This window comes from Talpa europaea (genome assembly GCF_964194135.1).
Source record: "Talpa europaea genome assembly, chromosome: 4".
Classification (NCBI taxonomy): domain Eukaryota; kingdom Metazoa; phylum Chordata; class Mammalia; order Eulipotyphla; family Talpidae; genus Talpa; species Talpa europaea.
The window spans coordinates 85,400,468-85,413,384 of record NC_140070.1 but is presented as its reverse complement, the minus strand read 5'-3'; the positions used below and the strand labels follow the sequence as shown (position 1 = coordinate 85,413,384).

General features: G+C 37.6%; 1 protein-coding gene across 1 annotated transcript in view; it reads left to right on the top strand.

The window, feature by feature from the left end:
* DCBLD2 (discoidin, CUB and LCCL domain containing 2) overlaps nt 1-12,917 on the top strand; it is a gene marked incomplete at both ends in the record, with an annotated part of 62,275 nt that overhangs the window by 33,667 nt on the left and 15,691 nt on the right. The window contains 5 exons of the mRNA XM_084231705.1: nt 1,924-1,996; nt 2,296-2,429; nt 3,931-3,971; nt 10,301-10,516; nt 11,290-11,414. Of these exons, the coding sequence (XP_084087831.1) occupies nt 1,924-1,996; nt 2,296-2,429; nt 3,931-3,971; nt 10,301-10,516; nt 11,290-11,414 (589 nt within the window). The remainder of the gene's footprint in view (nt 1-1,923; nt 1,997-2,295; nt 2,430-3,930; nt 3,972-10,300; nt 10,517-11,289; nt 11,415-12,917) is intronic.

Here is a 12,917-nt window from a genome sequence, read left to right as displayed (position 1 = left end):
ATGTGGGTCAGTTCCCTGGCCTGGGGATCTAACTCAGGCTGCCATGGAGAGCAGTCAAGGTGGTAGTATTGAGACTTAACCCCTAGGCCACCAGGACGCCCAGGAATACACCTCTTTGGGTATATTAAAACATAATTTTAATATACTTTTGAAGAGCAACTAACTTTTAAATCTGGCAAAATTGCTAATAAAGGTAGAAGAACAGGAAGATGATTTAGGCTATTATAGAATTCTCTGGTGTTTGATTTCCATTACTATTTCTCTACTTTATGCCCTTTTATCTTGCCTAGAGCAGGATTAACTTCTCATTGATTGCCCATTTCTAACCTTTGCTGGCTTTATTCTGCCATTCATATTGCTGCCAGGTCATTTCCTAATCTATATATCTGATCATTTCCCTACTTAAAAGATCTTCAGAACCTCTTTATTATGACAAAAAGTCATCCAGATCCTTTAGCCTAGCTTTCAACATGTTTCACAAGTTGTCTTTGGGCCATTTTTCTAATCTTACCCTAATTACTTGTGTTGAAACAGCTCTGGATTATTATCTGAGCTCTTAGAGCATTCACCTGGAATCACTGTATTCCCTGCTTGGCAAAATCATTCTCATCTTCTAAGATCTATTTCACTAACCCCACCACCCAGCCCAAGCTTGCTACCACTCCCCAAAGAAACTCTAGTGTGTCTTCAAGAAAGGTCTCTCTGTGTGGAATGTATGTGTCTTTAGCACTCATGGAGGTTCCTGGTGAGCAGCCGCAGCGCTGGCAGACACATGTGTTTTATGTCTTGTGCCCTCCACTTTCCGGCTCCATTGTCACCACCCAAATGCGCTGCTGTTACCACTCCCATGGACTATTGCACTATTACCTAACCGTGTCTCACCCCTCTACTCATGGTTCCTTACAACCTCTTTTCTTCCCAGGAGCCAGAATATTCTTTTTTAAAAACGTGAATCAGATCTTGTATGTAAGTTGTCGGAATCCTTTATTGACTTCTCCTTTCTGCTTAGAATTATATTCCAGACTCCTCCCCTTTTCCCGCAAGACCCCTGCATGATCTCCGGCCTTCTCTGAGACTTAATGTTATTTTTGCTAATTGCATTCTGCCTGTGCTGGGCATCCTCAGTCCCAGATACAGAAAGGCCAGCCTGACTCATGGGCATCCTCTTCCTTCTGACTGGAGTACATTTCCATCCATTTTCTCCAGTGACTCCATTACTTCTCTGCTGAGCTTCCCTTCCCCAGAGTCCCATCCCTGGCCAAGGCAGTGCAGAGCTTTGTCTGGAAATGCAGACTCTCAAGCTGATCTGCCACTTAAAGCTGTGTGACTGGGACACCCAGTTTCTCAGCTTCTTTATCTATAAAATCAGAATAATAGTGGCTCTTATGTGGATTATTTGCTGTCCAGCACTTAATAAATGTACCGAACATCTTTTATCACATTCATCTCAGTTATGTCTGTGCCTTTTTTTCATAATATAATCATAATCTGATTAAGTATTAGTGAGGACAGTGTTCTTTCAAGTAAATGTGTTGAGTGGATAATGCATGAGTGAGTGAGTGAATGCATACCAGACAATTTATAAAAAAATTTTGATCAACAGAGGTTGGTAAAAATAAAGGTTTATCTACAAAAATGATGAATAGATCTTAAAATAGAAAGATATCTACCATTCATTATGAAGTAAAATAAAGCAGTGTGTCAAATATGAGATAATTTGTACATATGTGGGTAGATACACTTTGTGTACAGATGGATGAAAGAAAGATTGAAAGGTCTTTTTTTGGCTAGTGGTTCTCTCAGGGTGGTGAGGTTGTATTTTTTTTATTGAACTAAAAAAATGGATAATGTGATATATTTATTTATTTTTTTTCTCTAGAAAGTACAGCACTATGTACTCTTTAACTTATTTTCATTTTGCAGTAAGTACTGCCCAGCTGGTTGTCTGCTTCCCTTTATTGAGATATCTGGAACAATCCCTCATGGATATAGAGATGTAAGTTGAACAAAGTTGTGATATAGTTTTTTTTGTTTGTTTTTTTTTTTTTAACTTCATGCAAGGTAGATGTTTACTTATTGTTTATCTTGATCTTGATTTTTATTGTCTAGGGAAGTATTTCTTTTTGGTGACCTGTAATATTATTTTTCTTCTGCTAAACTGTCCTGTTACGGCATCTGTAATGCACCCCATGTTTATTTAGAAAGCCCTTCAGATCAACTAATTTCTTGAGGAAGTGTGTCTTTTCTGTAAACTGTCAAAAGAAAATGAACTCATCTTTCCTTTTTCCCTTCAAGTCCTCACCATTGTGCATGGCTGGCATACATGCAGGAGTCATATCAAACATTTTGGGTGGCCAGATCAGTGTTGTAATTAGTAAAGGTATCCCATACTATGAAAGTTCCTTGGCTAACAACGTCACATCTGTGGTGTAAGTATCTGTGCTGTTTCTCATAAACATGCCGGGTAAGGGTGGGCTAGGGACTAGTTAAACCTCGGCAGTATCACTGGTAGTGGTGTTAATAAAATAGCACTTTGTGTATGTGTTCTGTGTCTGAGTGTATTGAGGAATACAGGCAAGGTTGTGTACTACTTTGGTTGTTTTCCATCAAAAATGTAGCCACTTGGAAACATGATTTGATTCTTCTTCTTTAAGTGTTGAAAATGTGGAGTAGAGTTTGAGAAGTCCATTGATAAATTCTTCATTTTAAAGCTCAGAAGGCGTAACTACTCTATAGCCAGCATGAATTAAGGATAAATGAAGTACTTGAAGTTACATACTTTAAGAGAGATTTATTATGTATTCCAGTGACATCCAGAAGATATTTTTTAAATGTATTTTCATGCTCTCTACAGTGTTCTACTACTTTAAGAAATGCAGTGCAGATTAGGCATCAAAATCAAAAAAAGTTGAAACATTACATGGAAATGCGGTGTTTGTCATCTATTTTTATAAACATTCCCTCTTAGATATGCTCAGACCTGCAAACAGTTCTAAGCCTAACTGAAACTGACTTCTCTTCAGAGATCATCCCTAGGCCAGTTTTCATTCAGAAAGCAAGACAGGACAGTATAGAGCAGGAGTTAGGAAACATTTCTGTAGAAGAGCAGAGAGTAAATATTTTAGACTTTATAGGTCATATATTTCTGCAGTTCTTTGTTTTATTTACAACTCCTTAGCCATGTGAAAACCATTCTTTGCTCACTGACTATACAAAATAGACTGCGCATGTGCAGGCATTTGCCTGTCACTGGCATAGTGTCAGCTACTTTTGGTTTTTTTGTTTCTTCTAGGTGATCTTTATATAGATCCTTGATTTTTTTTTCATGAATTCTTTCATAAAAATAAGGAAAAGTTGCATCCTTTTGTAATAATTTGAATGTTGTGCTAAAAGCAGGAGTATACTCTGGTGATTTTTCCTTAGAGTTCTGAGACCTGCTGTCACACCCTTCCATTTTTCCCAGGGCACCCCTTCTGCCCAGCACTGTGAAATGCAGTGCTGCATTGTAATACTGAAACTTAGGCATACTGATTTCCTGCTACAGATTCGATCTCTGTTAACAATCATCTGTTTTTCTGTTTACCCCAGGAAACTTTGAGCCTCATTCTCTGAGAGTTACATCTTTCAATGTGCTTTCACTGAAAACAGTTGCCACAAAAAAAAATTTCAGGCATGAAAAAGAAATGAAATACATACATATATAAAGGTTATATTTATACACTTGAGTAATCATGTATGAAGCTGGAAACAATATTTTCAGAGAAAGTTCTTTATGCTGGTTAAAGAAATTCATTCTGCTTAGAAATTACACTTTTTTTCCAACCACTTGATATTAACCATTGATATTCTTTGTTCTTTATACAACAAAATAAAAAAGATGTAGGGAAGTCATGTGTTATGTGTCACCAACAAAGCCTTTCTCTTTTTCAGGGGACAATTATCTACAAGTCTTTTTACATTTAAGACAAGTGGTAAGCCTCTCGTGGACATTATAACTAATTTTATTCGTAAAATAGCTCATTTTTTTAAACGATGTGTCAGATATTGCTAGTAACTGTTTCTTTTTTTTTTAATTTTATTTTTTATTCCCCATACAATTGCAACCCCCTAATTTTGACCCCAATCCCTCCCCTCCCCGTCCTCACCCCCCATAGAGTGTCTCTGGTTCCTAATTGTTGATTTTGATTTTCACTTTCTTACAGTTATTCGTTTTCCTGGTCCCTTATTTAGGTTTTCTAGATTCCTGCTATGAGTGAGACCATCTGGTATTTTTCTTTTTCTTTCTGGCTTATTTCGCTGAGCATGATCCCTTCCAGCGCCATCCATGTTGCTGCAAATTGCATGTGTTTATCTTTGTTGAATGCTGAGTAATATTCCATGGTGTATATGTACCACATCTTCTTGATCCAGTCATCTATTTTTGGGCATTTGGGTTGTTTCCAAAGCTTAGCTATTGTAAACAGTGCTGCTATAAACAGGGGTAAAGGTGCTCTTTGGAATTGAGGTTTCTGTGTCCTTTGGGTAATTATCTAGAAGTGGAATTGCTGGATCATATGGAAGCTCTATGTTTAGTAGGTCAAGAAATCTCCACACAGCTCTCCATAGTGGTTGGACCAGTTTGCACTCCCACCAACAGTGCAGGAGAGTTCCTTTTTCTATACATCCTTCCCAACATTTGTTGTTGCTAGTTTTTTTTAATATGTGCCATTCTAACTGGTATAAGATGGTATCTCATGGTAGTTTTGATTTGCATTTCCCTGATTACAAGTGATGTTGAACATTTTTTCATATGCCTGTTGGCCATTTGCATTTCCTCTTCAGAGAAGTTTCTTTTTAGCTCTTCTGCCCATTTTTTGACAGGATTATTTTCTTTGCTGTTGTTGAGTCTCATCAGCTCTTTGCAGATTTTTGTGATCAGTCCTTTATCATTAGTGTTGGGTGCAAAAATGTTCTCCCAGTCGGTGGGGTTTCTCTTAGCTTTTGTTATTGTCTCTTTTGCTGTGCAGAAGCTCTTTAATTTGATGTAGTCCCAGCTGTTTATCTTTGCCTTCACTATCACTGCTTTGGGTAAAGTGTCTGTAAAGATGTCTTTGATGTGCATATCACGTAGTGTTTCACATATATTTCCTTCTATGTATTTTATGGTTTCAGGTCTTATGTCTAGTTCCTTAATCCATTTTGAGTTGGTTTTTGTGTATGGTGTGAGGTAGTGGTCAAGCTTCATTCTTTTACATGTAGCGACCCAGGTTTCCCAGCACCATTTATTGAACAGACTTTCTTTGCTCCAATGCATATTCTTTGCTCCTTTGTCAAAGATTAGTTGACCATAAATCTGTGGGTTTATTTCTGGATTTTCTATTCGATTCCATTGGTCTGTGTGTCTGTTCTTGTTCCATTACCATGCAGTTTTCATGATTATGGCTTTGTAGTAGAGTTTGAAGTCTGAGAGTGTGATGCCTCCATTCCCTTCTTTTTTTTTTTTTTTTTTCAGGAGAGCTTTGGCTTTCTGGGGTTTTTGGTGATTCCATATGAATTTCATCAATAATTGTTCTATTTCTTTGAAGAATGACATTGAAATTTTGATTGGAATAGCATTGAATCTGTATATTGCTTTTGGTAGGACGGACATTTTAATAATGTTTATTCTTCCAATACGTGAACAGGGGTTGTCTTTCCATTTCTTTGTGTCTTCTTCTATTTCTTTTAAAAGTGTTTTATAGTTTTCTTTGTATAGGTCCTTTACCTCTTTTGTTAGATTTATTCTCAAGTATTTGATTTTTTTTGTTTCGATAATAAAAGGGATGGTTTTTTCATTTCTTCTTCTCCAGATTTATTGTTTGTGTATAGGAAGGCTACTGACTTTTGCGTGTTGATTTTGTATCCTGCCACTTTACTGAACTGATTGATGAGTTGAATTAGTTTTTCTGTGGAGTTTTTGGGGTTCTCTATGTATATTATCATATCGTCTGCAAATAGTGGTAGTTTGACTTCTTCTTTTCCTATTTGGATTCCTTGTATGTCTTTCTCTTGTCTTATTGCTCTGGCTAGGACTTCCAGTATTATATTGAAAAGCAGTGGTGAGAGTGGACATCCTTGTCTTGTTCCAGATCTTAATGGAAATGCTTTCAGCTTTTCACCATTGAGAATGATACTGGCTCTTGGCTTGTCATGTATGACCTATATGATGTTGAGATGTGTTTCTTGTATCCCAAGAATTTCAAGGGCTTTTATCAAGAATGGGTGTTGCACTTTGTTTAAAGTTTTCTCAGCATCTATTGATATTATCATATGGTTTTTATATTTCTTTTTGTTGATGTGTTGGATAACATTGATTGATTTTTGGATGTTGAACCATCCTTGTGTCCCTGGAATGAAACCTGCTTGGTTGTGGTGAATTATCTTATGGATACATTGTTGGATTCTGATAGCTAAAATTTTACTGAGGAGTTTTGCATCAGTGTTCATTATGGAGATTGGCCTGTAGTTTTCTTTTTTTGTGTTGTCCTTGTTCGGTTTTGGTATTAGTGTAATGTTGGCTTCATAGAACGTGTTTGGTATTATCCCTTCCTTCTCAATCTTTTGGAAGAGTTTGTGAATGATAGGCACTAATTCATTTCTGAATGTTTGGTAGAATTCATTTGTAAATCCATCAGGTCCTGGGCTTTTGTTTTTGGGGAGGTTTTTGATTACCATTTCAATTTCGCTGCTTGTAATTGGTCTGTTTAGGTGTTCTATTTCTTCTTTATCTAGCTTTGGGTGATTGTAGAATTGTAGGAATTTGTCCATCTTCTCTAGATTGTTGAACTTGTTTCCATATAACTGTTCATAGTAGTTACTGATTATTCTTTTGATTTCTGCTGTGTCTGTTGTGATTTCTCCTCTTTCATTTGTGATCCTGTTTATTTATGTTTTCTTCCTTTTTCCTTTGTGAGCCTGGCTAGGGGTTTGTCTATTTTATTGATTTTTTCGAAGAACCAGCTCTTGGTTTCATTGATCTTTTGGATTGTTTTTTCAGTTTCGATTTCATTTATTTCTGCTTTGGTTTTTATTATTTCTTTTCTTCTACTGGTTTTGGGGTATTTTCGTTGTTCTTTTTCTAGATCTTTGAGCTTCGAGATTGGGTTGTTTCTTTGAGTTCTTTCTTGGTTTTTGATGTGAGCCTCAATTGCTATATATTTTCCTCTTATTACTGCTTTTGCTGCATCCCATACATTTAGGAAATTGGTGTCCTCGTCATTCAATTCAAAGAATTTTTTAATTTCTTCTTTGATCTTCTCGTTAGTCCAGTGGTCTTCCATTAGTGTGGGTTTCAATCTCCATGAGGTAGGAGAGTTCCTTGCCTTCTTTTTATGGTTTATTTATAGTTAGATGCCTTCATGGTCAGAAAAGATGGTTGGTATGATTCAATCCGGTGTATCTGTTGATGTTTGTCTTGTGTCCCAGTATGTGATCGATCCTGGAGAATGATCCGTGTGTGCTTGAGAAAAATGTGTACTCCATTTTTTTTGAGTTTAGTGTTCTATAGATGTCTGTTAAGCCCAAGCACTCTAGATCCTTATTTAGAGCTTTAGTGTCTTTACTTATTTTTTGTCTTGTTGATCTATCCATTGTTGATAGTAGTGTGTTGAAGTCTCCTACTACATATGTGTTTTCTCTGATGTCTGTTTTCAAAGATGACAATAGTTGTCTCATATTTTGGTGCTCCTTCCTTTGGAGAGTATATGTTAATGAGTGTTATTTTTTCTTGAAGTATTGTCCCCTTGATCATAATGTAGTGACCATTGGGGTCTCTTTTTATCTTTTTGAGTTTGAAATCTGTTTTATCTGATATAAGTATAGCTGTTCCTGCTTTCTTTTTTGGTCCTTTTGCTTGTAGGATTGTTTTCCATCCTTTAACTTTGAGTCTATTTTTATATCTAAATGTGTTTCCTGGAGACAGCAAAAGTTTGGGTTTTGTTTCTTAATCCAGCCTGCAACTCTGAGTCTTTTTATTGAAGAGTTTTTAGTCCATTTACATTTAGAGTTAATATTGATATGTTCGCATCTGTATTTGCCATTGTGTTTGTCTTTCCTTTGATTTTATTTATTTATTCTTTTAATAACTTTTTTTTTTTTGGCCTTCTTTCGTTGTTATTCGTCCCTCTGAGGTTCTGGCTTTAGGACTCCTTGTAGTATTTTTTGGAGTGGGGGTTTAGTCGTGATGAAATTCCAGAGTTTTTGATTGTCTGGGAAGGTTTATTCTTTCTTCATAGAGGAAGGAGAGCTTTGCGGGATAGAGTATTCTTGGTTGGCATCTGTTTTCTTGGAGTCTGTTGACTATGTCCCTCCACTCTCTCCTTGCCCATAGTGTTTCTTCGGAGAAGTCTGATGTCAGTCTGATTGGTTTTCCTTTGAACGTTATGTGTTTCTTCCCTCTTGTCAGCTTCATTGTTTTTCCTTGTCTTGGATCCTTGGGAGCTTTACTATTATGTGTCTTGCTGTATTTTTCCTTTCATCATGGAAGTTTGGTATTCTTCTTGCTTCTTGTATATCAATTTTCAGCTCCTTCTTCACATTTGGGAAATTCTCTTCAATTATTTCCTTGAATATTTTCTCTGTTCCTACATCTCTCTCCTCTCCTTCTGGGATTCCTATAACTCTTATATTTCCTTTCCTCATGGAGTCAGATAGTTCCCGAAGTCTTTCTTTGGTCTTTTTCCTTCGTGCTTCTCTTTCCTTTTCTGTTTTAGTTCTTTTTATTTCTGTGTTTTCAAGAGTACTTATTCGTTCTTCCATTTCATCTATTCTGCTTTCATCGCTTTTCCCAGAGTCTTTAGCGCCTCCATTACTTCTTTGATCTCCTGCATTTCTTTCACTTCCCTCTTTTGGGACTCAATTTCATTCTTCTGATCGTTATTTTTTCCTTATCATTGTTTTCCTTTATGACTTCTGTCAGTTTTTTAATGACGGCAATTTTAAATTCTCTTTCTGGAAGGCTCAGAAGTTCTTCCAAGTTACTGTTGTTGTATCTGGTAGGTGGTTTTCTTTTTATGGGGTGCCTTTTTCTTGAGAAGTTGCTGGGTTGCATGTGGTTTTTCTACTCCCTACTGCCTGTTTTCTAATTTGCCGTATTCCTTGGGACACTGTGTTGCTGGTACTGGCTGGCATCTTGGGCGAACTTTCCGACTCACCTCTGGCTCCTCTTGGAGCCTTCTGCTGGTGTCAAGCAGTCTTTACTGAAGAAGCTCCCTGTTCTAAAATGCCTATCCCCCTGCGCGCCCGGTGTGCCCCAGTGATGGGTGTCGCTCCCCTCTGGGCTCGGATTGCAGGCCAGAAGGGGCCTGGCATGGGCAAGCCTCCCAGATCACCTCTGGCTCCTCTGGGAGCCTTCTGCCGGTTTCAAAAAGTCTCTACTGAAGAAAGGTCCCTGTTCTAAAATGGCGATGTGGGGGACACGCTCCCCTGCACGCCCGGTGTGCCCCAGCAGTGGGTGCCGCTCCCCTCTGGGCTTGGACTGCAGGCCACAAGGGGCCTGGCTTGGGCGAACTTCCCAGCTCACCTCTGGCTCCTCCGGGAGCCGTCCACCAGCTTCAAGCAGTCTCCAGGGAAGAAAGGTCCCTGCTCCAAAATGCCAATGTGGGAACACTAGTAACTGTTTCTTGCACGTTGTTGGTTCTCACAGTCACGCTATGTCATAAGACAGGTGCTTACTAGTGTAATGACTGGAATAAACTGGAGGTTTTATATTAATGGAGCGGGTTTCCTAAAAAAGGTGATTTTTTGAATTTGAAGAATTTAATCATTCAACAGAAGGCATTAATTATATGCCTCTTATTTGTCTGGCACTGTCCTGAGCTAGTGAAACAACAGTGAACAGAATAAACAAAATCCTGCTTTCTTGGAGCTTACTTTCTGGTAATGAGTGAGTAAGTAAATCACTACTTAGAATGTACTATTTATATATAAAAGGTACATAGACAAATAAGGCAAGGGAAGAGGAGAGGCAGGGTGGGTGGGGTTCTGGTCTCATGGAGAATGTGACATTTGAGCAAAACACCTGAAGAAGGTGGTAAGGACCATCTCCCTGGGCAAGGGTATTGTGTTGCCATTAACCTGACAGGTGTTGCTTGTAAATACACATCTGTACATTTCCTGACAAGACACAGACACAGTCTAAGCATTGTTTGCCTGGTTTTTGACATTTCTCTATTACAGTATATTATTAGTATAGTTGTGTTGACTCTGATAGCTTGCAGTGAGCAAGTTTATATAGATTTTGATTTCATATCTGGAAATCAAATTATTTTCTTTTTTGTTTCAGGTTGTTATGGAACACTGGGGATGGAATCTGGGGTGATAGCCGATCCTCAGATAACAGCATCATCTGTGCTGGAGTGGACTGACCACATGGGGCAGGAGAACAGCTGGAAGCCAGAAAAGGCCAGGCTGAAAAAACCTGGACCTCCTTGGGCTGCTTTTGCCACTGATGAGTATCAGTGGTTGCAAATAGATCTGAATAAGGAAAAAAAGATAACAGGTTAAAGGATAAAATTTTCTAAAGCAATTTATAATAGTAATTATATTTGGAAACCTCATAACCACTAAAATTTTCATCAGGTTTTATCTCACCACATTCCCTATAGTCCAAAAATCAGGTCACTGCAAATTTAATGACATGGTTTTACTAAAGATGGTTTTATAAAACATGGCAGAGGAGAGCATGGTGTTTGATTCTTACTAGCTTTTTCATTGTAGTAAGATTCTTTTAAGGTAGTGTTACAGTAAAGTGATTTGAGACATCTGAAATAACCATCTCTTACAGTCATTAAGGGAAATTTATGTTCAAGGAGTCTATTTTAAAGGCTGTAAATAATATTCCATGTGTGCTGAATATAAATTTATTGAGAGTAACTTGGCAAATGTTCAGAATAATTGGTTAGGATCAGTTTAGATGATTTTGCTAAAGACTCATCTTGTTTTGGTGCTGAAAATAATGCCACTAATCATCTTTAATCTGTTCATTCCCAAGAAGTCATTCTTATTCAGCTGAAATATGTTTTATCATAATATGAATACAAGCTGCCAAAACAGAATTATTCTTCCCTATGTTCACCCGTAATTCCTCCTGTCTCTACAAGGAAACAAAGCCAAGAGTTTAGTTACTGTTGTGATGACACCTTGCATTTAGATATGGTGATGTGCCATAGGGGAAGATGTTTAAACATTGCCTCTTAAATATTTGTGCTTATACACTGAGTAAACTTCACAGATCACACTGAGCACTAATGAAAGCAACTGTCCCTTCCTCAGGCATTGTAACCACTGGCTCCACTATGGTGGAGCATAATTACTATGTGTCAGCCTACAGAATTCTGTACAGTGACAATGGGCAGAGATGGACTGTGTACAGAGAGCCTGGTGTGGAGCAGGATAAGGTAACATAATAATTAATTACCAAGCTACTTTTTAAAAGAACAACCTTTGCCAAAAGTTACAGAAGCTATCATTTGAGCTGCCCCTGCCCTCTTCTGGTTATTTTAGGTAATGTTAGTTATTGGCCTTACCCTTCTGGTTTTAGAAAACTCTCTGTGGTTCTAGGTCGCTAGGGTAAGTAGGCTTCTGATTTTTTTTATTGCCTTTTTAATTCAGTAGTTTAGATACTTTATTAAGAAATTCTAAAAAAGAATTTGTGACTTCTTTGTAATGCTTTTCTTACCAACTCACATAATGATGAACAGCATAAGTTGTCCCCAGAGTTGTGTTCTCTAGGTAAGGGGGACAAAAGAACTAAATACAAAAGTGCATTAAATAATAGGTTATAATATACTTGAAAAGTCATGTCAAGATTACCTCGCCAACTTTTGTCTATTTTTTCTGAAGTTTTTCCTGAAGATTTTTATGCTGGAATAATTTTTATTATTGGTTTTTTAATTGAGGTACCATTGATCTACATCCTTGTTAGTGTTTTGGAAGTATAGGCTCTCCCCCCCTCTAATGTAGTCACTGCAGGGCACCACCTCAGCACCCATAGTCACCTTCCATTGTCATCTCCCCCCAGCCCTGGTTTTTATCCTGTCTCCTGCTCTGGATGTCTCAGTTCTTGGGTCAGCTTTTAAGGCTCGGTTTTAAAGTTTATCTTTGACCCTTTGTTTGGTTTCTCTGTATTCCACATATAAGTGACACCATCCAGTATTTATCTTTTCCTTCTGACTAATTTTACTTAGTGTATTCTCTTCCAACTCCCTTCATGTTGCTGCAAAAGGCATGAGTTTATCTTTTTTGATCACTGAGTAGTATGCCAGGGTGTTTATATACCATGTTCTCTTGACCCACTCATCTGTTTTTGGACACTTAGGTGGTTTTCATAGTTTGAATATTGTAAATAGTGCTACAGTGAACATGAGAGTGCGTTTCCTTTTGAATTAGTATTCTTGCATTCTACCTGAAGAATTTTCTTAACTTCTATGGTATTATGAAATTGTTTTAGTTAGTAAAAAATTATTGTGCTGGAATACACCAGAGCAGATAAGGGTTTTTGCGTAGGCAAAAGCTGAGTCCCTTCTGAACGTTTATCACTTTCACTTGGCATCCTGGCCTGTGTCTTCTGCCACAAGGATCTTATGAATAGGGGCAAAGCTGTCCTAGGGGAAACAGATGTCTCTCATTTGTAATTGAAGTGATGGACACATTTTTTTCAGTAAAATTTCTCCATGAGCTTTGTTTCAACTATATGAGATTATCAATTCTCTATTTTGGGTTTGCTTGTGTATCTTCAGTTACCACTTTTCTCATTCTCTGTTCAGAAAACTGCAGGGGCTCCATATTATCTTTTATATGGTTCTAAACTCTTTTGCTAGAGTTCAAGATGTTCTTTTCTTCTCTTCTATTTAATATCAAATGAGCTTCATCTTTGGTGAGCTTCTACTCATTAAATAATA